At 43.5% G+C, this 26,678-nt stretch overlaps 1 protein-coding gene across 1 annotated transcript in view; it reads left to right on the forward strand.

Annotated features, from left to right (window-relative positions):
* Positions 1–376: 376 nt before the first annotated feature.
* Positions 377–26,678, forward strand: part of LOC124116853 (endothelin-converting enzyme-like 1) — a 33,280-nt gene continuing 6,978 nt past the window's right edge. The window contains exons 1-9 of the mRNA XM_046478426.2: positions 377–1,166; positions 6,443–6,508; positions 9,596–9,742; positions 10,292–10,381; positions 20,149–20,288; positions 21,321–21,543; positions 22,328–22,426; positions 23,357–23,434; positions 24,884–25,166. Coding sequence (XP_046334382.1) covers positions 477–1,166; positions 6,443–6,508; positions 9,596–9,742; positions 10,292–10,381; positions 20,149–20,288; positions 21,321–21,543; positions 22,328–22,426; positions 23,357–23,434; positions 24,884–25,166 — 1,816 coding nt within the window. The 5' untranslated portion in view covers positions 377–476. The remainder of the gene's footprint in view (positions 1,167–6,442; positions 6,509–9,595; positions 9,743–10,291; positions 10,382–20,148; positions 20,289–21,320; positions 21,544–22,327; positions 22,427–23,356; positions 23,435–24,883; positions 25,167–26,678) is intronic.

The following is a 26,678-nucleotide window of genomic DNA, read 5'->3' on the forward strand; positions in this document are numbered from 1 at the left end:
ACTCACTCAACACTCCTAAGCATTCATTAAAATAAACAATTTCATTTTGAAAGAAGGTACTCAATGTAATGTCTGATGCGTCGTTGGTTGGCAAGAAGCAGCCTTCCACACAAAGTGTAAGGATACGATTATCATTTCATAACGGCTCAGTGTCAAATATCCAACACTACTTGGACGAAAACCGATATTTGTAATTTATATCGCAAGTAAACTCTTACAGTTGATATTGGCTTAAATAATCCCAGCGCTTCCACGACAAATTCGTGACAATGAGTCTAGAAGGTTATTCGAGACCTTCACGACATGTACTTTGACCTTTGTCAACACCTGAAACGTGAAATGTACCCGGCCCCACCCCCATGACAGCGGCGACAGACACCAGTGTGGTCGTGTACGACTTCACGACACAAGCGTCTTGATGTTGTAAAGCTTCAGACACAGAATAGTCCCCTTTGCCTGTAGTTGCTGTCTTCAGGATGGATGAAAAGAGGTTAGGGAATGTGCCGGTCATTGGTGGTCTGGTCACCAGGTTTTCCCTTGGTTTCCGTGAACTTGTCCTCATAGGTATACTGATAGTGACGGGACTGATGTTTGTGATATTCGCTGGGATGTATGGCACCACAAAGAAAAGCGAGGAAAGGGCCCAGGTGCAGGCTCTCAAAGGTGATCAAATGGACAAAACTTGTTTCAGTAAATTATGTCTGGAGAGCACAGCCTACACGCTGTCGAGCATGAACATCAGCGCTAAACCTTGTGACGACTTCTACAACTACGCCTGCGGCAACTACAAGATGTTCCACCCTCTCGACGCCGACTACCCCTCACACACCTTCTTGTCAGACATGTTGGAAAAAAATGAAGACAAATTGAAAACTTTATTGGAAAAGTCAGTGAAGCGGAACACGGACTGGGCATCTGAGAGGAAGTTGAAGCATCTGTTTCAGTCCTGCATGGATGACTTCAGCTTAGAGAGGCTGAAGGGGAGGCCGTTCATAACACAGGTTCTGAGCCAACTGGGGGGATGGAGCGTCCTCGGCACGTGGTTTGCTTCCAACTGGAACCTGAACGAGATGCTGAAGAAGGTCCAGACTGACTTCTGGGTGGATGCTATGTACGCCCCGAGGGTAGCAGTGGACTACACCAACCCAACCCAGACATCCATTGAGGTGAGTGAGTGAGTGAGTGGGTGAAGAGTGAGTGAGTATTTCAGCGAGTGTGTGTGTTTCGGTGAGTGCGTGAGTGAAGAGTGAGTGGGTGTATGAGTGAGTGTATCACCGAAGGAGTGAGTGAGTGAGTATATCAGCGAGTGTGTGAGTGTTTCGGTGAGTGTGTGAGTTAGTTGGTGTTTTGGTGAGTGTGTGAGTGGGTTGGTGAGTGAGTGGGTTGGTGTATCGGTGAGTTTTGTTTGTTTGTTTGTATGTTGTTTAACGCCGCACTCAGGAATATTCCATCTATATGACGGCGGTCTGTAAATAATCGAGTCTGGACCAGACAATCCAGTGATTGACATCATGAGCATCGATCGAAGCAATTGGGATCGATGACCTGCATCAACCAAGTCAGCCTGACCACCTGATCCTGTTAGTCGCCTTTTACGACAAGCATAGTCCCCTTTTACGGCAAGCATGGGTTGCTGAAGACCTAATCTACCCCGGATCTTCATGGGTCCGTATCGGTGAGTGAGTGGGTGAGTGAGTGAGTACGTGTGTGCGTTGGTTAGTGAGTGAGTGGGTGTTTCGGTGAGTCAGTAGTATCAATGTCAGCAGATCAAAGTATCGATGTGTTCTTCTATGACTGGGGTGGTCGGGTTAAAGACCCGGGTTCGATTCCCGACATGGGTAAAATGTATGAAGCCCATTTCTGGTGACTCTGCCGTGATATTGCTGGAATATTGTTAAAAGTGACGTAAAACCATACCCACTCACTCACACTTCTAGGCTTGAAACGGAGCATATCTTTTCACATAGGCATCGACATGGGAAACAATGCCTGGTGGAGAATCGTTCCAATTGTCAAGCATTTTCTCGGATATCAGTGCATGGGCTCAACTTGATTAAATACTGCATATACAAGTATTTTTAAAAGTGATTTTGATATCTCCTCTATATTTGATATTGTCCAAAAATATCAGCAAAATTGAAAATGTATTTCATTACTATCAATACGAGGGCACACATTTAACACTTCTAAATTTTCTATTTCTAAACTTCTATTTCATATCCCACTAGAAGCTTGTTTGTTTACGTATTAGTCAAGACACAACAACGAAATAAATTTTACAGTTAGATAATAACCATATTTTGAACACTCTCCCACGAGACCTGGTCAAACGGTAAATATAATGATTATTATTGTATTTGAATGAAGCAAGACGCTCTACCACGAAAAACTATGTGTTTTAAACATTTTTATATTATATATTTTTATGCTTTTCAGTATTTTCACACCTACCCACACCGACACCCACATAAGTACATACAAGAATTTATAGATACCAATGTAGATACAGATTAGCAGGGGATGGGGTAGTCTTGTGGTTGAAGCGTTCGCTCTTCGCGCAGAGGGTCTGGGTTGGATCCCTCACATGGGTATGTGTGCATGGGTATGTGTGCATGGGTATGTGTGCATGGGAATGTGTGCATGGGAATGTGTGCATGGGTATGTGTGCATGGGTATGTGTGCATGGGTATGTGTGCATGGGAACGTGTGCATGAGCATGTGTGCATGGGTATGTGTGCATGGGTGCATGGGTATGTGTGCATTGGTATTTGTGCATGGGTATGTGTGCATGGGTATGTGTGCATGGGAATGTGTGCATGGGTATGGGTATGTGTGCATGGGTATGTGTGCATGGGAATGTGTGCATGGGTATGTGTGCATGGGTATGTGTGCATGGGTATGTGTGCATGGGAATGTGTGCATGGGAATGTGTGCATGGGTATGTGTGCATGGGTATGTGTGCATGGGAATGTGTGCATGGGTATGTGTGCATGGGTATGTGTGCATGGGTATGTGTGCATGGGTATGTGTGCATGGGTGCATTGGTATGTGTGCATTGGTATTTGTGCATGGGTATGTGTGCATGGGTATGTGTGCATGGGAATGTGTGCATGGGTATGGGTATGTGTGCATGGGTATGTGTGCATGGGAATGTGTGCATGGGTATGTGTGCATGGGTATGTGTGCATGGGAATGTGTGCATGGGTATGTGTGCATGGGTATGTGTGCATGGGTATGTGTGCATGGGAATGTGTGCATGGGTATGGGTATGTGTGCATGGGTATGTGTGCATGGGAATGTGTGCATGGGTATGTGTGCATGGGTATGTGTGCATGGGAATGTTTGCATGGGTATGTGTGCATGGGAATGTGTGCATGGGTATGTGTTCATGGGTATGTGTGCATGGGTATGTGTGCATGGGAATGTGTGCATGGGTATGTGTGCATGGGTATGTGTGCATGGGAATGTGTGCATGGGTATGTGTGCATGGGAATGTGTGCATGGGTATGTGTGCATGGGTATGTGTGCATGGGTATGTGTGCATGGGAATGTGTGCATGGGTATGTGTGCATGGGAATGTGTGCATGGGTATGTGTGCATGGGTATGTGTGCATGGGAATGTGTGCATGGGTATGTGTGCATGGGTATGTGTGCATGGGAATGTGTGCATGGGTATGTGTGCATGGGTATGTGTGCATGGGTATGTGTGCATGGGTATGTGTGCATGGTAATGTGTGCATGGGTATGTGTTCATGGGAATGTGTGCATGGGTATGTGTGCATGGGTATGTGTGCATGGGTATGTGTGCATGGGTATGTGTTCATGGGAATGTGTGCATGGGTATGTGTGCATGGGTATGTGTGCATGGGTATGTGTGCATGGGTATGTATGTATGGGTATGTGTGCATGGGTATGTGTGTATGGGTATGGGTGCATGGGTATGTGTGCATGGGTATGTGTGTATGGGTATGTGTGCATGGGTATGTGTGCATGGGTATGTGTGCATGGGTATGTGTGCATGGGTATGTGTGCATGGGTATGTGTGCATGGGTATGTATGTATGGGTATGTGTGCATGGGTATGTGTGTATGGGTATGGGTGCATGGGTATGTGTGCATGGGTATGTGTGTATGGGTATGTGTGCATGGGTATGTGTGTATGGGTATGTGTGCATGGGTATGTGTGCATGGGTATGTGTGTATGGGTATGTGTGCATGGGAATGTGTGCATGGGTATGTGTGTATGGGTATGTGTGTATGGGTATGTGTGCATGGGTATGTGTGTATGGGTATGTGTGTATGGGTATGGGTGCATGGGTATGTGTGTATGGGTATGTGTGTATGGGTATGTGTGCATGGGTATGTGTGCATGGGTATGTGTGCATGGGTATGTGTGTATGGGTATGGGTGCATGGGTATGTGTGTATGGGTATGGGTGCATGGGTATGTGTGTATGGGTATGTGTGTATGGGTATGTGTGCATGGGTATGTGTGCATGGGAATGTGTGCATGGGTATGTGTGTATGGGTATGTGTGTATGGGTATGTGTGCATGGGTATGTGTGTATGGGTATGGGTGCATGGGTATGTGTGTATGGGTATGTGTGCATGGGTATGTCTGCATGGGAATGTGTGCATGGGTATGTGTGCATGGGTATGTGTGCATGGGAATGTGTGCATGGGTATGTGTGCATGGGTATGTGTGCATGGGAATGTGTGCATGGGTATGTGTGCATGGGTATGTGTGCATGGGAATGTGTGCATGGGAATGTGTGCATGGGTATGTGTGCATGGGTGCATGGGTATGTGTGCATGGGTATGTGTGCATGGGAATGTGTGCATGGGTATGTGTGCATGGGAATGTGTGCATGGGTATGTGTGCATGGGTATGTGTGCATGGGAATGTGTGCATGGGTATGTGTGCATGGGAATGTGTGCATGGGAATGTGTGCATGGGTATGTGTGCATGGGTATGTGTGCATGGGAATGTGTGCATGGGTATGTGTGCATGGGAATGTGTGCATGGGTATGTGTGCATGGGAATGTGTGCATGGGAATGTGTGCATGGGTATGTGTGCATGGGTATGTGTGCATGGGAATGTGTGCATGGGTATGTGTGCATGGGTATGTGTGCATGGGTATGTGTGCATGGGTATGTGTGCATGGGAATGTGTGCATGGGTATGTGTGCATGGGAATGTGTGCATGGGTATGTGTTCATGGGAATGTGTGCATGGGTATGTGTGCATGGGAATGTGTGCATGGGAATGTGTGCATGGGTATGTGTGCATGGGTATGTGTGCATGGGAATGTGTGCATGGGTATGTGTGCATGGGTATGTGTGCATGGATATGTGTGCATGGGTATGTGTGCATGGGAATGTGTGCATGGGTATGTGTGCATGGGTATGTGTGCATGGGTATGTGTGCATGGTAATGTGTGCATGGGTATGTGTTCATGGGAATGTGTGCATGGGTATGTGTGCATGGGTATGTGTGCATGGGTATGTGTGCATGGGTATGTATGTATGGGTATGTGTGCATGGGTATGTGTGTATGGGTATGGGTGCATGGGTATGTGTGCATGGGTATGTGTGTATGGGTATGTGTGCATGGGTATGTGTGTATGGGTATGTGTGCATGGGTATGTGTGTATGGGTATGTGTGTATGGGTATGTGTGCATGGGAATGTGTGCATGGGTATGTGTGTATGGGTATGTGTGTATGGGTATGTGTGTATGGGTATGTGTGCATGGGTATGTGTGTATGGGTATGGGTGCATGGGTATGTGTGTATGGGTATGTGTGCATGGGTATGTGTGCATGGATATGTATGTATGGGTATGTGTGCATGGGTATGTGTGTATGGGTATGGGTGCATGGGTATGTGTGTATGGGTATGTGTGTATGGGTATGTGTGCATGGGTATGTGTGTATGGGTATGGGTGCATGGGTATGTGTGTATGGGTATGTGTGTATGGGTATGTGTGCACGGGTATGTGTGCATGGGTATGTGTGTATGGGTATGGGTGCATGGGTATGGGTCCTCGGGTGAGAGGCAGTATCTTAGAGACGTTCGTGGAGGATGAATAGAAACCTCAACAAAGAATTGAGACATCCGAACTATCACATCAATTATTTGCATGTGACAATGGTCAGTGCTGGAACAAAGAGGCCACTGATGCAGGGGACGCTCACGTTTAATATGAGTTTATCCATCTGAGGGCATGTACTCGCTCCATGTGTAGGCGATTGCTGACTTAATGAGTTGATGAGGAAATGTCAATTATTCTGGTTATCGTTGTTTGTTAACGCCACACTCAGCAATATTCCAGCTATATGCCGGCGGTCTGTAAATAATCGAGTCTGGACCAGACAATCCAGTGATGGGTATCATGTGCATCCAAGATCGGCGTGGACCGAACACACTCTCACTTCTGATTGCAGATCTACCCGGCGGGAACCAGTCGCCACATGTACTGGTACTACTACGTCAGCTCTTATGCAACACAGGTAAGATCACCAAGCACAGCTGGCCGTGATGCTGGGAACCAGCGTAATATACTTTCATAGTTGATGTTGGTTTTGTTTGCTTGTTGTTTTACGCCGCACTTTCCAATAGTCAAGTTATTTCAGCTATGATTGGTATCCTGACTATCGATCTGCAGGGATACGATGACATGCATCAACCACCCGATTCCGTTAGTCACCTCTTACTACAAGCATGGATTGCTGAAGATCAGTTCTAACCCGAAACTTCACGGTGGAGACAAGCATGTGTTGCTTCAGATCAGTTCTAACCCGGATCTTCACAGGGGAGACAAGCATGTGTTGCTGTAGATCAGTTCTAACCCTGATCTTCACGGGGGAGACAAGCATGTGTTGCTTCAGATCAGTTCTAACCCGAAACATGTTGCTGTAGATCAGTTCTAACCCTGATCTTCACAGGGGAGACAAGCATGTGTTGCTTCAGATCAGTTCTTACCCGAAACTTCACGGGGGAGACAAGCATGTGTTGCTTCAGATCAGTTCTAACCCGAAACTTCACGGTGGAGACAAGCATGTGTTGCTTCAGATCAGTTCTAACCCGGATCTTCACAGGGGAGACAAGCATGTGTTGCTTCAGATCAGTTCTTACCCGAAACTTCACGGGGGAGACAAGCATGTGTTGCTTCAGATCAGTTCTAACCCGAAACTTCACGGGGGAGACAAGCATGTGTTGCTGTAGATCAGTTCTAACCCGAAACTTCACGGGGGAGACAAGCATGTGTTTCTGTAGATCAGTTCTAACCCGAATCTTCACAGGGGAGACAAGCATGTGTTGCTGTAGATCAGTTCTAACCCGGATCTTCACGGGGGAGCAAGCATGGGTTGCTGAAGATGAGTTCTAATCCGGATCTTCACGGGGGGATCTTCGCGCAGATACTGACGTGACAACACATATAGGCCCATGATACAGTATAAGTCACATAACTGGCGTCCGTATTACTTTCCGAATCGTATTCGAGTTATGTGCTACCTGTGGCAAGCCACCTGTGACAAGCCATTCTGTAACAAACCATTCTGTAACAAACCATTCTGTAACAAACCATTCTGTAACAAGCCATTCTGTAACAATCCTTTCTGTGACAAACCACCTGTGACAAGCCACCTGTGACAAACCACCATTTGACAAGCCATTATGTGACACGCTCCCTGTGATAAGCTATTCTGTAACAAACAACCTGTTACAAGCCATTCTGTGACAAGCCGTTCTGTGACAAACCATTCTGTGACAAACCACCTGTGACAAGCCGTTCTGTGACAAGCCATTCTGTGACAATCCATTCTGTGACAAGCCATTCTGTGACAAACCACCTGTGACAATCCATTCTGTGACAAGCCATTCTGTGACAAGCCATTCTGTGACAAACCACCAGTGACAAGCCATTCTGTGACAATCCATTCTGTGACAAACCACCTGTGACAAGCCACCAGTGACAAGCCACCAGTGACAAACCACCTGTGACAAGCCATTCTGTGACAAGCCATTCTGTGACAAACCATTCTGTGACAAACAATTCTGTGACAATCCATTCTGTGACAAACCATTCTGTGACAAACCACCTGTGACAAGCCACCAGTGACAAGCCACCAGTGACAAACCACCTGTGACAAGCCATTCTGTGACAAGCCATTCTGTGACAAACCATTCTGTGACAAACAATTCTGTGACAAGCCGTTCTGTAACAAGCCATTCTGTAACAAACCACCTGTGACAAGCCGTTCTGTAACAAGCCACCTGTGACAAGCCATTCTGTAACAAGCCACCTGTGACAAACCACCTGTGACAAGCCATTCTGTGACAAGCCATTCTGTGAGAAACTACCTGTGACAAGCCGTTCTGTAACAAACCACCTGTGACAATTCGTTCTGTAACAAGCCACCTGTGACAAGCCGTTCTGTAACAAGCCACCTGTGACAAGCCGTTCTGTAACAAGCCACCTGTGACAAGCCGTTCTGTAACAAGCCACCTGTGACAAGCCATTCTGTAAGACACCACCTGTGACAAGCCATTCTGTAACAAGCCACCTGTGACAAGCCACCTGTGACAAGCCCCCCGTGACAAGCCATTCTGTGACAAGCCATTCTGTGAGAAACTACCTGTGACAAGCCGTTCTGTAACAAACCACCAGTGACAAACCACAAGTGACAAGCCACCAGTGACAAACCACCTGTGACAAGCCATTCTGTAACAAACCACCTGTGACAAGCCGTTCTGTAACAAGCCACCTGTGACAAGCCGTTCTGTAACAAGCCACCTGTGACAAGCCATTCTGTAACAAACCACCTGTGACAAGCCGTTCTGTAACAAGCCACCTGTGACAAGCCGTTCTGTAACAAGCCACCTGTGACAAGCCGTTCTGTAACAAGCCACCTGTGACAAGCCATTCTGTAACAAGCCACCTGTGACAAGCCGTTCTGTAACAAGCCACCTGTAACAAGCCGTTCTGTAACAAGCCACCAGTGACAAGCCGTTCTGTAACAAGCCACCTGTGACAAGCCGTTCTGTAACAAGCCACCTGTGACAAGCCGTTCTGTAACAAGCCACCAGTGACAAGCCGTTCTGTAACAAGCCACCTGTGACAAGCCGTTCTGTAACAAGCCACCTGTGACAAGCCATTCTGTAACAAGCCACCTGTGACAAGCCGTTCTGTAACAAGCCACCTGTGACAAGCCGCCTGTAACAAGCCATTCTGTAACAAACCACCTGTGACAAGCCATTCTGTAAGACACCACCTGTGACAAGCCGTTCTGTAACAAGCCACCTTTGACAAGCCGTTCTGTAACAAGCCACCTGTGACAAGCCGTTCTGTAACAAGCCACCTGTAACAAGCCACCTGTGACAAGCCATCCTGTGACAAGCCACCTGTGACAAGCCATCCTGTGACAAACCCCAGTGACAAGCCATTTTCTGATAAGCCACCTGTGACAATTAAACAACTATTTTTGGACAAACTGCCATTATGTAGAGTAATATCATTGACGGTAATTAAACAATAACGGTCTTAGATATTTTTATCAAAACTTGCCTCAGTAGCCTAATTATGTCGTGCGCAGATCCAGAATGACTACAAGAAGTTCATTGGACGTGTTGCCAACCTGATGGTGAGAGACTCCAACATCGTGCTTGACGCGACCACCCAGAGGGACAGAGTGGCAGAGTTTGTCAATGACGCCTTTACAATGGAGACCAACATCGCCCGGGTGAGTCTCCACCAACCTTTACTTGAAGGCCGAGCATGCCTGATACATACTGATTGTTACAATAATCTTTGTCTAATGCTGACTTAACCTAATGAGAGAATACTGTTATAAATTATTATATTAATATTTCCAGAGTGAGTGAGTGTTTCAACTTAATGTATGAGGTAACTTAGAGGTGCCGCAAGACGTTTACCTCTTTGGTTTGTTTGTTTGTTGTTTAACGCCGTACTCAGCAACATTCCAGCTGTATGAAGGCAGTCTGTAAATAATCGAATCTGGACCAGACAATCTAGTGATTTACATCATGAGAATCGTTCCACGCAATCATTTTAATTGGCTGGAAATTTGAACGACAACAAATCAGATCAATCGACATAAACACATGTCGGGAGCGCAGTAAAATGTATCTCTCCTAATTGCGGATAATTGGCCCATTGCCTCCTGGTGGAAGGATGTAGATAAACCAACGCTGTAGTTGTGTTCTCACTTCTACAACAGAAGACGCCACTCTCTGAAGTGTGTACGTTTATCCCCGTGTCGTTGTTGTAGTTGGCGATTAATTCCCCGTGGAAAAGCTACTCGTACGCTTTCTCAAACCGGATGACCCTGAACGAGCTGACCCAAGCAGCCGGAGGACAGGTGAGCATTGTTGACCAAAGGAGTAACAGATGCTTAGCTTAATGTTAATTAATTCTAATTCAAATATACATCCACAGATTCCACATCCACAGTCTTCAATAACAGAACATGAAACATTTTAACTGAACAATCCACAGACTGTCTTCAATAACAGAACATGAAACAATCTAACTGTGCAATCCAGATACTGCCTTCAATATCAGAACATGCAACACTGTCTTAGACATCCACAGATTGTCTTCAATAACAGAACATGAAACAATCTAACTGTGCCATCCACAGACTGTCTTCAATAACAGAACATGAAACACGCTAACTGTGCCATCCACAGACTGTCTTCAATAACATAACATGAAACAATCTAACTCTGCCATCCACAGATTGTCTTCAATAACAGAACATGAAACACTCACTCTAACTGTGCCATCCACAGATTGTCTTCAATAACAGAACATGAAACAATCTAACTCTGCCATCCACAGATTGTCTTCAATAACAGAACATGAAACACTCACTCTTACTGTGCCATCCACAGATTGTCTTCAATAACAGAACATGAAACAATCTAACTCTGCCATCCACAGACTGTCTTCAATAACAGAACATGAAACACGCTAACTGTGCCATCCACAGACTGTCTTCAATAACAGAACATGAAACACTCACTCTAACTGTGCCATCCACAGATTGTCTTCAATAACAGAACATGAAACAATCTAACTGTGCCATCCACAGATTGTCTTCAATAACAGAACATGAAACACTCTAACTGTGCCATCCACAGATTGTCTTCAATAACAGAACATGAAACAATCTAACTGTGCCATCCACAGACTGTCTTCAATAACAGAACATGAAACAATCTAACTGTGCCATCCACAGATTGTCTTCAATAACAGAACATGAAACACTCTAACTGTGCCATCCACAGATTGTCTTCAATAACAGAACATGAAACAATCTCACTGTGCCATCCACAGACTGTCTTCAATAACAGAACATGAAACTAGCTAACTGTGCCATCCACAGACTGTCTTCAATAACAGAACATGAAACACTCACTCTAACTGTGCCATCCACAGACTGTCTTCAATAACAGAACATGAAACAATCTAACTGTGCAATCCACAGATTGTCCTCAATAACAGAACATGAAACACTCACTCTAACTGTGCCATCCACAGATTGTCTTCAATAACAGAACATGAAACACTCACTCTAACTGTGCCATCCACAGACTGTCTTCAATAACAGAACATGAAACACTCTAACTGTGCCATCCACAGACTGTCTTCAATAACAGAACATGAAACAATCTCACTGTGCCATCCACAGACTGTCTTCAATAACAGAACATGAAACACTCACTCTAACTGTGCCATCCACAGACTGTCTTCAATAACAGAACATGAAACACTCTAACTGTGCAATCCACAGATTGTCTTCAATAACAGAACATGAAACAATCTAACTGTGCAATCCACAGATTGTCTTCAATAACAGAACATGAAACACTCACTCTAACTGTGCCATCCACAGACTGTCTTCAATAACAGAACATGAAACACTCACTCTAACTGTGCCATCCACAGATTGTCTTCAATAACATAACATGAAACACTCACTCTAACTGTGCCATCCACAGACTGTCTTCAATAACAGAACATGATACACTCTAACTGTGCCATCCACAGACTGTCTTCAATAACAGAACATGAAACACTCTAACTGTGCCATCCACAGACTGTCTTCAATAACAGAACATGAAACACTCACTCTAACTGTGCCATCCACAGACTGTCTTCAATAACAGAACATGAAACAATCTAACTGTGCCATCCACAGACTGTCTTCAATAACAGAACATGAAACACGCTAACTGTGCCATCCACAGACTGTCTTCAATAACAGAACATGATACACTCTAACTGTGCCATCCACAGATTGTCTTCAATAACAGAACATGAAACACTCACTCTAACTGTGCCATCCACAGACTGTCTTCAATAACAGAACATGAAACACTCACTCTAACTGTGCCATCCACAGATTGTCTTCAATAACAGAACATGAAACACTCACTCTTACTGTGCCATCCACAGACTGTCTTCAATAACAGAACATGAAACACGCTAACTGTGCCATCCACAGATTGTCTTCAATAACAGAACATGAAACAATCTAACTGTGCCATCCACAGACTGTCTTCAATAACAGAACATGAAACACTCACTCTAACTGTGCCATCCACAGACTGTCTTCAATAACAGAACATGAAACAATCTAACTGTGCAATCCACAGATTGTCTTCAATAACAGAACATGAAACAATCTAACTGTGCCATCCACAGACTGTCTTCAATAACAGAACATGAAACACTCACTCTAACTGTGCCATCCACAGACTGTCTTCAATAACAGAACATGAAACAATCTAACTGTGCCATCCACAGATTGTCTTCAATAACAGAACATGAAACACTCTAACTGTGCCATCCACAGATTGTCTTCAATAACAGAACATGATACACTCTAACTGTGCCATCCACAGATTGTCTTCAATAACAGAACATGATACACTCTAACTGTGCCATCCACAGACTGTCTTCAATAACAGAACATGAAACACTCACTCTAACTGTGCCATCCACAGACTGTCTTCAATAACAGAACATGAAACACTCACTCTAACTGTGCCATCCACAGACTGTCTTCAATAACAGAACATGAAACACTCTAACTGTGCCATCCACAGATTGTCTTCAATAACAGAACATGAAACACTCACTCTAACTGTGCCATCCACAGACTGTCTTCAATAACAGAACATGATACACTCTAACTGTGCCATCCACAGACTGTCTTCAATAACAGAACATGAAACAATCTAACTGTGCCATCCACAGACTGTCTTCAATAACAGAACATGAAACACTCACTCTAACTGTGCCATCCACAGACTGTCTTCAATAACAGAACATGAAACAATCTAACTGTGCCATCCACAGACTGTCTTCAATAACAGAACATGAAACACGCTAACTGTGCCATCCACAGACTGTCTTCAATAACAGAACATGATACACTCTAACTGTGCCATCCACAGATTGTCTTCAATAACAGAACATGAAACACTCACTCTAACTGTGCCATCCACAGACTGTCTTCAATAACAGAACATGAAACACTCACTCTAACTGTGCCATCCACAGATTGTCTTCAATAACAGAACATGAAACACTCACTCTTACTGTGCCATCCACAGACTGTCTTCAATAACAGAACATGAAACACGCTAACTGTGCCATCCACAGATTGTCTTCAATAACAGAACATGAAACAATCTAACTGTGCCATCCACAGACTGTCTTCAATAACAGAACATGAAACACTCACTCTAACTGTGCCATCCACAGACTGTCTTCAATAACAGAACATGAAACAATCTAACTGTGCAATCCACAGATTGTCTTCAATAACAGAACATGAAACAATCTAACTGTGCCATCCACAGACTGTCTTCAATAACAGAACATGAAACACTCACTCTAACTGTGCCATCCACAGACTGTCTTCAATAACAGAACATGAAACAATCTAACTGTGCCATCCACAGATTGTCTTCAATAACAGAACATGAAACACTCTAACTGTGCCATCCACAGATTGTCTTCAATAACAGAACATGATACACTCTAACTGTGCCATCCGCAGATTGTCTTCAATAACAGAACATGATACACTCTAACTGTGCCATCCACAGACTGTCTTCAATAACAGAACATGAAACACTCACTCTAACTGTGCCATCCACAGACTGTCTTCAATAACAGAACATGAAACACTCACTCTAACTGTGCCATCCACAGACTGTCTTCAATAACAGAACATGAAACACTCACTCTTACTGTGCCATCCACAGACTGTCTTCAATAACAGAACATGAAACACTCTAACTGTGCCATCCACAGATTGTCTTCAATAACAGAACATGAAACAATCTAACTGTGCCATCCACAGACTGTCTTCAATAACAGAACATGAAACACTCACTCTAACTGTGCCATCCACAGACTGTCTTCAATAACAGAACATGAAACACTCACTCTAACTGTGCCATCCACAGACTGTCTTCAATAACAGAACATGAAACACTCACTCTAACTGTGCCATCCACAGACTGTCTTCAATAACAGAACATGAAACAATCTAACTGTGCCATCCACAGACTGTCTTCAATAACAGAACATGAAACACTCACTCTAACTGTGCCATCCACAGACTGTCTTCAATAACAGAACATGAAACACTCTAACTGTGCCATCCACAGATTGTCTTCAATAACAGAACATGAAACAATCTAACTGTGCCATCCACAGACTGTCTTCAATAACAGAACATGAAACACTCACTCTAACTGTGCCATCCACAGACCCTCTTCAATAACAGAACATGAAACACTCTAACTGTGCCATCAATAGATTGTCTTCAATAACAGAACATGAAACTAGCTAACTGTGCCATCCACAGATTGTCTTCAATAACAGAACATGAAACAATCTCACTGTGCCATCCACAGACTGTCTTCAATAACAGAACATGAAACACTCACTCTAACTGTGCCATCCACAGATTGTCTTCAATAACAGAACATGATACAATCTAACTGTGCCATCCACAGACTGTCTTCAATAACAGAACATGATACACTCTAACTGTGCCATCCACAGACTGTCTTCAATAACAGAACATGAAACACTCTAACTGTGCAATCCACAGATTGTCTTCAATAACAGAACATGAAACAATCTAACTGTGCAATCCACAGATTGTCTTCAATAACAGAACATGAAACACTCACTCTAACTGTGCCATCCACAGACTGTCTTCAATAACAGAACATGAAACACTCACTCTAACTGTGCCATCCACAGACTGTCTTCAATAACATAACATGAAACACTCACTCTAACTGTGCCATCCACAGACTGTCTTCAATAACAGAACATGATACACTCTAACTGTGCCATCCACAGACTGTCTTCAATAACAGAACATGAAACAATCTAACTGTGCCATCCACAGACTGTCTTCAATAACAGAACATGAAACACGCTAACTGTGCCATCCACAGACTGTCTTCAATAACAGAACATGAAACAATCTAACTGTGCCATCCACAGACTGTCTTCAATAACAGAACATGAAACACGCTAACTGTGCCATCCACAGACTGTCTTCAATAACAGAACATGATACACTCTAACTGTGCCATCCACAGATTGTCTTCAATAACAGAACATGAAACACTCACTCTTACTGTGCCATCCACAGACTGTCTTCAATAACAGAACATGAAACACGCTAACTGTGCCATCCACAGACTGTCTTCAATAACAGAACATGAAACAATCTAACTGTGCCATCCACAGACTGTCTTCAATAACAGAACATGAAACACTCACTCTAACTGTGCCATCCACAGATTGTCTTCAATAACAGAACATGAAACACTCACTCTTACTGTGCCATCCACAGACTGTCTTCAATAACAGAACGTGAAACACGCTAACTGTGCCATCCACAGATTGTCTTCAATAACAGAACATGAAACAATCTAACTGTGCCATCCACAGACTGTCTTCAATAACAGAACATGAAACACTCACTCTAACTGTGCCATCCACAGACTGTCTTCAATAACAGAACATGAAACAATCTAACTGTGCCATCCACAGATTGTCTTCAATAACAGAACATGAAACAATCTAACTGTGCCATCCACAGACTGTCTTCAATAACAGAACATGAAACACTCACTCTAACTGTGCCATCCACAGACTGTCTTCAATAACAGAACATGAAACAATCTAACTGTGCCATCCACAGATTGTCTTCAATAACAGAACATGAAACACTCTAACTGTGCCATCCACAGATTGTCTTCAATAACAGAACATGATACACTCTAACTGTGCCATCCACAGATTGTCTTCAATAACAGAACATGATACACTCTAACTGTGCCATCCACAGACTGTCTTCAATAACAGAACATGAAACACTCACTCTAACTGTGCCATCCACAGACTGTCTTCAATAACAGAACATGAAACACTCACTCTAACTGTGCCATCCACAGACTGTCTTCAATAACAGAACATGAAACACTCACTCTTACTGTGCCATCCACAGACTGTCTTCAATAACAGAACATGAAACACTCTAACTGTGCCATCCACAGATTATCTTCAATAACAGAACATGAAACAATCTAACTGTGCCATCCACAGACTGTCTTCAATAACAGAACATGAAACACTCACTCTAACTGTGCCATCCACAGACTGTCTTCAATAACAGAACATGAAACACTCACTCTAACTGTGCCATCCACAGACTGTCTTCAATAACAGAACATGAAACACTCACTCTAACTGTGCCATCCACAGACTGTCTTCAATAACAGAACATGAAACAATCTAACTGTGCCATCCACAGACTGTCTTCAATAACAGAACATGAAACACGCTAACTGTGCCATCCACAGACTGTCTTCAATAACAGAACATGATACACTCTAACTGTGCCATCCACAGATTGTCTTCAATAACAGAACATGAAACACTCACTCTTACTGTGCCATCCACAGACTGTCTTCAATAACAGAACATGAAACACGCTAACTGTGCCATCCACAGACTGTCTTCAATAACAGAACATGAAACAATCTAACTGTGCCATCCACAGACTGTCTTCAATAACAGAACATGAAACACTCACTCTAACTGTGCCATCCACAGATTGTCTTCAATAACAGAACATGAAACACTCACTCTTACTGTGCCATCCACAGACTGTCTTCAATAACAGAACGTGAAACACGCTAACTGTGCCATCCACAGATTGTCTTCAATAACAGAACATGAAACAATCTAACTGTGCCATCCACAGACTGTCTTCAATAACAGAACATGAAACACTCACTCTAACTGTGCCATCCACAGACTGTCTTCAATAACAGAACATGAAACAATCTAACTGTGCCATCCACAGATTGTCTTCAATAACAGAACATGAAACAATCTAACTGTGCCATCCACAGACTGTCTTCAATAACAGAACATGAAACACTCACTCTAACTGTGCCATCCACAGACTGTCTTCAATAACAGAACATGAAACAATCTAACTGTGCCATCCACAGATTGTCTTCAATAACAGAACATGAAACACTCTAACTGTGCCATCCACAGATTGTCTTCAATAACAGAACATGATACACTCTAACTGTGCCATCCACAGATTGTCTTCAATAACAGAACATGATACACTCTAACTGTGCCATCCACAGACTGTCTTCAATAACAGAACATGAAACACTCACTCTAACTGTGCCATCCACAGACTGTCTTCAATAACAGAACATGAAACACTCACTCTAACTGTGCCATCCACAGACTGTCTTCAATAACAGAACATGAAACACTCACTCTTACTGTGCCATCCACAGACTGTCTTCAATAACAGAACATGAAACACTCTAACTGTGCCATCCACAGATTATCTTCAATAACAGAACATGAAACAATCTAACTGTGCCATCCACAGACTGTCTTCAATAACAGAACATGAAACACTCACTCTAACTGTGCCATCCACAGACTGTCTTCAATAACAGAACATGAAACACTCACTCTAACTGTGCCATCCACAGACTGTCTTCAATAACAGAACATGAAACACTCACTCTAACTGTGCCATCCACAGACTGTCTTCAATAACAGAACATGAAACAATCTAACTGTGCCATCCACAGACTGTCTTCAATAACAGAACATGAAACACTCACTCTAACTGTGCCATCCACAGACTGTCTTCAATAACAGAACATGAAACACTCTAACTGTGCCATCCACAGATTGTCTTCAATAACAGAACATGAAACAATCTAACTGTGCCATCCACAGACTGTCTTCAATAACAGAACATGAAACACTCACTCTAACTGTGCCATCCACAGACTGTCTTCAATAACAGAACATGAAACACTCTAACTGTGCCATCAATAGATTGTCTTCAATAACAGCACAATAAACTAGCTAACTGTGCCATCCACAGATTGTCTTCAATAACAGAACATGAAACACTCACTCTAACTGTGCCATCCACAGACTGTCTTCAATAACAGAACATGAAACACTCACTCTAACTGTGCCATCCACAGACTGTCTTCAATAACAGAACATGAAACACTCTAACTGTGCCATCCACAGATTGTCTTCAATAACAGAACATGAAACAATCTCACTGTGCCATCCACAGACTGTCTTCAATAACAGAACATGAAACACTCACTCTAACTGTGCCATCCACAGACTGTCTTCAATAACAGAACATGAAACACTCTAACTGTGCCATCCACAGACTGTCTTCAATAACAGAACATGATACACTCTAACTGTGCCATCCACAGACTGTCTTCAATAACAGAACATGATACACTCTAACTGTGCCATCAATAGATTGTCTTCAATAACAGAACATGAAACACTCTAACTGTGCCATCCACAGATTGTCTTCAATAACAGAACATGAAACAATCTAACTGTGCCATCCACAGATTGTCTTCAATAACAGAACATGATACACTCTAACTGTGCCATCCACAGATTGTCTTCAATAACAGAACATGAAACACTCACTCTAACTGTGCCATCCACAGACTGTCTTCAATAACAGAACATGAAACACTCTAACTGTGCCATCCACAGATTGTCTTCAATAACAGAACATGAAACAATCTAACTGTGCCATCCACAGACTGTCTTCAATAACAGAACATGAAACACTCACTCTAACTGTGCCATCCACAGACTGTCTTCAATAACAGAACATGAAACACTCTAACTGTGCCATCCACAGATTGTCTTCAATAACAGAACATGAAACACTCACTCTAACTGTGCCATCCACAGACTGTCTTCAATAACAGAACATGAAACACTCTAACTGTGCCATCCACAGATTGTCTTCAATAACAGAACATGAAACACTCACTCTAACTGTGCCATCCACAGACTGTCTTCAATAACAGAACATGAAACACTCACTCTAACTGTGCCATCCACAGACTGTCTTCAATAACAGAACATGAAACACTCACTCTAACTGTGCCATCCACAGACTGTCTTCAATAACAGAACATGAAACACTCACTCTAACTGTGCCATCCACAGACTGTCTTCAATAACAGAACATGAAACAATCTAACTGTGCCATCCACAGACTGTCTTCAATAACAGAACATGAAACACTCACTCTAACTGTGCCATCCACAGACTGTCTTCAATAACAGAACATGAAACAATCTAACTGTGCCATCCACAGACTGTCTTCAATAACAGAACATGAAACACTCTAACTGTGCCATCCACAGATTGTCTTCAATAACAGAACATGAAACACGCTAACTGTGCCATCCACAGATTGTCTTCAATAACAGAACATGAAACACTCACTCTAACTGTGCCATCCACAGATTGTCTTCAATAACAGAACATGAAACACGCTAACTGTGCCATCCACAGACTGTCTTCAATAACAGAACATGATACACTCTTAACTGCCTTTGTCGTCCGCAGACTGTCTTCAATAACAGAACATGATACATTCTAACTGTCTTTGCCATCCATTGACTGTCTTCAATAACAGAACATGATACACTCTAACTTTGTCATCCACCGATTGTCTTTTTTTGTTTTCAGATAGACTACCTCCAACAGTCTGCCTATCTCTTTAGCTCAGCAGGAATAACTGGACATAAAGAAACGTTGGTTTACAGCCTCGACTATTTAAAGGGGCTTGATAACATGATAAAGAACCTCCCTTCCGGAAATCAAGCAAGGTAAGAGTTATGTCCCCTTAACTGAAAACGCCACATGACATTTCTCGCTGGTTGCTCAGCTGTTCCCATATATGAAGAACTTCCTGCACTTTACACCGATGTTCTCACTGATCGAACTCATACATACCAGTAAACTACGGTTATAACGAACTCAAAGGGACTTCTAATTTTAGTTTGTTGTAACCGTAGTTCGTTATAAACATATATGCAGCATACATACAGCAAATGGCTAGGATAAAAAAAGACAGTTCGTTATATCAGCCAGTTCGTTATAAGCGTGTTCGTTATAAACGTAGTACTTTCGAATGCGGATTTTACTGCTTATAATATGTTTCATGCCTTGTGTCTTTTGTGCCCCATCAATGACTACGTTCCCTCTCTCTCATATGCAGTCGTCTAAGGCGCCGCGATTCGCTGCGCAGAGTTGCGTCCCTTGGGAGCGCCAAAAACCTATGATTGTGGGTTCGAATCCCGATTCGCCCCCATTAAGTTTCTTGGTTTGTCAGCACCATACCCGTGCTCAAGGGTTTCACCGAAGTGGTAAACGTCTGAGACCTGCATCACTTCGGGCTTTCCTCCCACATTAAGCTGACACGCCGCGATATAGCTGTAATACTGTTAAAAGCGGCGTTAAACCCAACTCACTCACTCACTCATCTCTGCCGTGAGCGTGTGCCTTTGTATCTGAGTATTCTCGGAAATTATACACAATATCCGACCATCGATTGTACTCTCCTTATTGCATGTTAGTATTGTAAGAAATACGTCCGCGATAGGAACAAGAGTTTCTCGCAACCCGACCGAGGGGATGTACGTTTTAAAAGGTAGTGTAGGTATGGTACTTAGCGTGTGAATGAGTGAGTATGGTTTTAACCCGCTTTCCGAATCACTGCTGGGGACACCAGTAATCTGCTTTACCTAGTGTGCACATGTCGGAATCGACCCCGGAATTTCGGTAAGACGCTTTAGCTACTCGGCTACCATCACCCCACAGTATTTCAAGCTATGCTATACAGTCCTGCTACTCCCCAGAATGGTCCACAACTACCTCATCTGGCGGGTGATGGAGGCGTACGTGACGGACCTGTCGGTGGACTACGTGCACGCTAACAGAGAGGTGTTATTCGACACAACCGGAACAACGGAGTTCCCGGCCAGATGGACGTACTGCTTCTCCTATGTGAAGCAAGTGATGCCGGAAGCCCTGGGCCAGCTTTACATCGCTGACCACTTTGTTGACAAGAATAAAGCTAAGGTAAGTTTGTTTTCTTTGTTGTTTAACGCCACACTCAGAAATATTCCAGATGTATGACGGCGGTCTGTAAATAATCGAGTCTGGACCAGACAATGCAGTGATTGACATCATGAGCATCGATCTACGCAATTGGGATACGATGATTTGCATCAACCAAGTCAGCGAGTCTGACCACCCAAATTCCGTCAGTCGCCTCTTACGACAAGCATGGGTTGCTGCCAAGGTAGGACACGCCTGGGATGGATAGTGCCTTAATAAACAAGACTGATTAAGCGATGATAAATATGGCACTGTGCGTACTATACGTAAAGCTGTGATTCGTATTCAGTGAGTTGTACTATTGCAGAGAATCGAACCAAGGCGTGACGAGCGAATCTTTAAATCTCTTGGCCTCCTACTCACCCGGGGCGGTAGGATAGCTTTGTGATTATAGCGTTCGCACGTCACACCGAAGACCCGGGTTCGATTCCCGTCATGGGTACAATGTGTGAAGCCCATTTCTGGTGTTCCCCGCCGTGATATTGCTTAAATATTGCTAAAAGCGGCGTAAAACTCACTCACTCACCCGAAACTGGTAATTATGATCCTAAGGCGTCACACGTGGTTTCATACCCTTTTAGCGAACACATGGTGTCATAATTGACTTTCACTGATCCATTCATATGATCCCCGATTCAATTATTTTGCCTTTAATGTCCAATGGAATCTGTTCCGTTGGGTAATCGAGACTGATTAGTTTTTGACGTTTAATATTTAGAAAAAAAATCATCTTTCTAACATTTAGGTGACAGAAATTACTGAAACGACGAAGCAAGCACTGGCCGACCTTCTGAAAAAGACGCCATGGATGGACGCAGCCACAAGAGCAAAGGCCGAGGCCAAGGTCATCAACAATCATTAATATATCCTTGGACATTGTCACAATCCAATCCTTACATCACAGCTATCTGGCCAAGGTCATCAACACAATCAGCAATACATCCTCTGACATTGTCACAATTCTAGAACTAAACCACAGTTATCTGGCCAAGATCATCAACACAATCAGCAATATATCCTCTGACATTGTCACAATCCAATCCTTACATCACAGTTGTCTGGCCAAGGTCATCAACACAATCAGCAATATATCCTCTGACATTGTCACAATCCAATCCTTACATCACAGTTATCTGGCCAAGATCATCAACACTATCAGTAATATATCCCGGGACATTGTCACAATTCTATCCTTACATCACAGTTATCTGGCCAAGGTCATCAACACAATCAGCAATATGACCTTGGACATTATCACAATTCTAGATCTATTATTACACCACAGTTATCTGGCCAAGATCATCAACACTATCAGTAATATATCCCGGGACATTGTCACAATTCTATCCTTACATCACAGTTGTCTGGCCAAGATCATCAACACAATCAGTAATATATATCCTCTGACATTGTCACAATCCAATCCTTACATCACAGTATCTGGCCAAGATCATCAACACTATCAGTAATATATCCCGGGACATTGTCACAATTCTATCCTTACATCACAGTTATCCGGCCAGGATCATCGACACAATCAATAATATATCCTCTGACATTGTCACAATCCAATCCTTACATCACAGTTATCTGGCCAAGGTCATCAACACAATCAGCAATATATCCTCTGACATTGTCACAATCCAATCCTTACATCACAGTTATCTGGCCAAGATCATCAACACTATCAGTCATATGACCTAGGGTATTATTATAATTCTACCATTGTTCGGTTGTTGTCATTCGCTTATTGTATTCTGTGTTTTCATTGCAGATAAACAGTGCCAGCTATAAAATCGGTTATTCGGATCTGCTCAAAAGCACCGACAAGATTGATGTGATGTACCAGCCAGTAAGTAGTTAGGCAACCGCCCCTACACAGTCAAATATTAGTACCGCAGTTAGGCAACTGTACCGCACAGTCAAGTCGAGGTACCACCGTTAGGCAACTGACCGCACACAGTCAAGTATAAGTACCACAGTTAGGCTCCCAAATTCGACACGGTTAAATATAAGTACCGTAGTTAGACAACCGACCCCATTCAATCAAATAGAAATACCCCAGTTAGGTAACCAATCCAATACAGGGAAGCATTGGTAGAACGGTTAGGCAACCGTTCCAATATAATCAAGAATAAGTACCGTAGTTCGGTAACAGACCCCACACAGTCAAGTATAATTACAGGATATATATCCATCACCGTGTAAATCATGAATGCTCTTGAAAGATATGTGTAAAGACATAGTTAACGGAATGTATGTGTTTAAAGTGTGACATAACTTAATATACTAAATAAAACAACAATAAATACTAATATTACTGTATCATTAATCCTCAATAATTATAATCAATTTATTTCTTTATCTGAAAGAGGTGTAGGTCGTCCGCTCAGTCTACAAGTTGTTCAGCATGGTCTATAGAATTAAAACCATTGATATTATCTATACGTTTAAACGTGTTTGAGCTGAGCAGGTAGAGTGATAGCATAGTCGATGAACACTGGTGTGCATTGAATTGAAAATAACAGTTCCCCGTGGACACATACATGTATGTGAATTTGTTCGTTGAAGGATAGGTGTAACATTTGACTTCGGCCACTGCACCAAGTCACACATCTACAAGCAGGAGCATCCTCCTCCCAAACACCCCCGCCCCATCTTCTCAAGACAAGGGAGTTAACCGACTATAAAGGTCCTGTTTCCATCCTTGCCCAACTAGACCAGAATTTCTGGGCTCGATCGTAGCGCCACCAGAGGCTTTTACGAGTGATGTCCCGTCTATGTCCCGCCTATTGACCAATCTCTTGCATTTGCTTTTCAAACAAAATGGAGGCGCCCAGTCAGGACGATCTGATCGATAATGAATATCTATATTGTAATAAAACGGGTCTTACTTCGCGAGGTGCATCAGATCGCGTCAGCGCCTTGATTAAATACATGAAAAGATTTTGAAAATGTCTGTTGACGCCGAGTTGACGGTACGAATGCTTTGCAAATCCTGCAATCGACCCAAATCTTTACGAACAGGATTTCGATTCCGTTGAGCGATTTTGATTTGACTATGCATAGATACGTTAGTCCAGCCAACGTGTAACTCCATAATTCAGACTAGTTCGGCAAGGATGGAAACTAAACTGGACGTTCATAGTCAGTTAACTCCCTTGCCTCGGAAAGATGCCCCCCTTCTTCAAGCACCACACCCCCCTCGTCCTCAACTTCCCTTCCAGAACCGAACATCAAAGGGTCGGTGACCAAGACAATGTTTTTTGTGCAAACTGTGACGTTTTCATCAACCTCCCAGATAAACATCAACGTCTCGGACTTCTTCGGGAACATCCTGAGCATGAACAACTTCCACAAGCTGGCCTGGAACAAGGAGCTGGTTAACGGCGAGGACAGGGACCAGTGGTACTTCAGCACCTTCGACACCAACATGGCCGTCCTTTGGTACTGGAACGAAGTGATCGTCCCCGCCGGGCTGCTGCAGTTCCCCATCTACGACTACCATCTCCCTCACTACTTCACATTCGGATCGTTCGGCACGATTCTCGGACACTTCGTCGTCCACCTCGTCGACGAGTACGGTAAGCTGATCATGCAGGAAGAGGTGTCTGTGGAGACTCGTTCTGGGTTCTGAATCGTTTCTATATACTATTCTGTGGACACGAAGCGAGAGAGTCAGGTATAACGGCGGTTTTAGCAAACTCCAGCCGCATCACGGCAAGGCACGTCCAACATGATACAATGCACCACCCGTAAGAATCTGTCCTCGTGACGAGTCAAGGCTTGAAGCACTAGGCTACAGCAAGATACACAAGGGGCTGGGCTGGGAATGGGGCACTAGGACATTGTGTATGTGACACTTGGACATTGTGTGTGTGACACTAGGACATTGTGTATGTGACACTTGGACATTGTGTGTGTGACACTAGGACATTGTGTATGTGACACTAAGACATTGTGTGTGTGACACTTGGACATTGTGTGTGTGACACTAGGACATTGTGTATGTGACACTTGGACATTGTGTGTGTGACACTAGGACATTGTGTATGTGACACTAAGACATTGTGTGTGTGACACTTGGACATTGTGTGTGTGACACTAGGACATTGTGTATGTGACACTTGGACATTGTGTGTGTGACACTAGGACATTGTGTATGTGACACTAAGACATTGTGTGTGTGACACTTGGACATTGTGTGTGTGACACTAGGACATTGTGTATGTGACACTTGGACATTGTGTGTGTGACACTAGGACATTGTGTATGTGACACTAAGACATTGTGTGTGTGACACTTGGACATTGTGTGTGTGACACTAGGACATTGTGTATGTGACCCTAAGACATTGAGTGTGTGACTCTAGGACATTGTGTGTGTGACACTGGGATATTGTGTATGTGACACTAAGACATTTTGTGTGTGTGTGTGACACTAGGACATTGTGTGTGTGACACTAGGACATTGTGTATGTGACACTAGGACATTGTGTATGTGACACTGGGACATTGTGTGTGTGACACTTGGACATTGTGTATGTGACACTGGGACATTGTGTGTGTGACACTGGGACATTGTGTATGTGACACTAGGACATTTTGTGTGTGACACTGGGACATTGTGTGTGTGACACTAGGACATTGTGTGTGTGACACTAGGACATTGTGTGTGTGACACTAGGACATTGTGTGTGTGACACTAGGGGATTGTGTGTGTGACACTGAGACATTGTGTGTGTGACATTAGGACATTGTGTATGTGACACTAGGACATTGTGTTTGTGACACTAGGGGATTGTGTGTGTGACACAAGGACATTGTGTTTGTGACACTGGGACATTGTGTTTGTGACACTTGGACATTGTGTATGTGACACTAAGAAAGTTGTGTTTGTGACACTGGGACATTGTGTATGTGACACTAGGACATTGTGTATATGACACTAGGACATTGTGTGTGTGACACTGGGACATTGTGTTTGTGACACTAGGACATTGTGTGTGTGACACTAGGGGATTGTGTGTGTGACACAAGGACATTGTGTTTGTGACACTAGGACATTGTGTATGTGACACTAAGACATTGTGTGTG

Source organism: Haliotis rufescens, unplaced genomic scaffold, assembly GCF_023055435.1.
Source record: "Haliotis rufescens isolate VD_foot unplaced genomic scaffold, xgHalRufe1.0.p SCAF_6, whole genome shotgun sequence".
In the NCBI taxonomy this organism is placed as follows: Eukaryota; Metazoa; Mollusca; class Gastropoda; order Lepetellida; family Haliotidae; genus Haliotis; species Haliotis rufescens.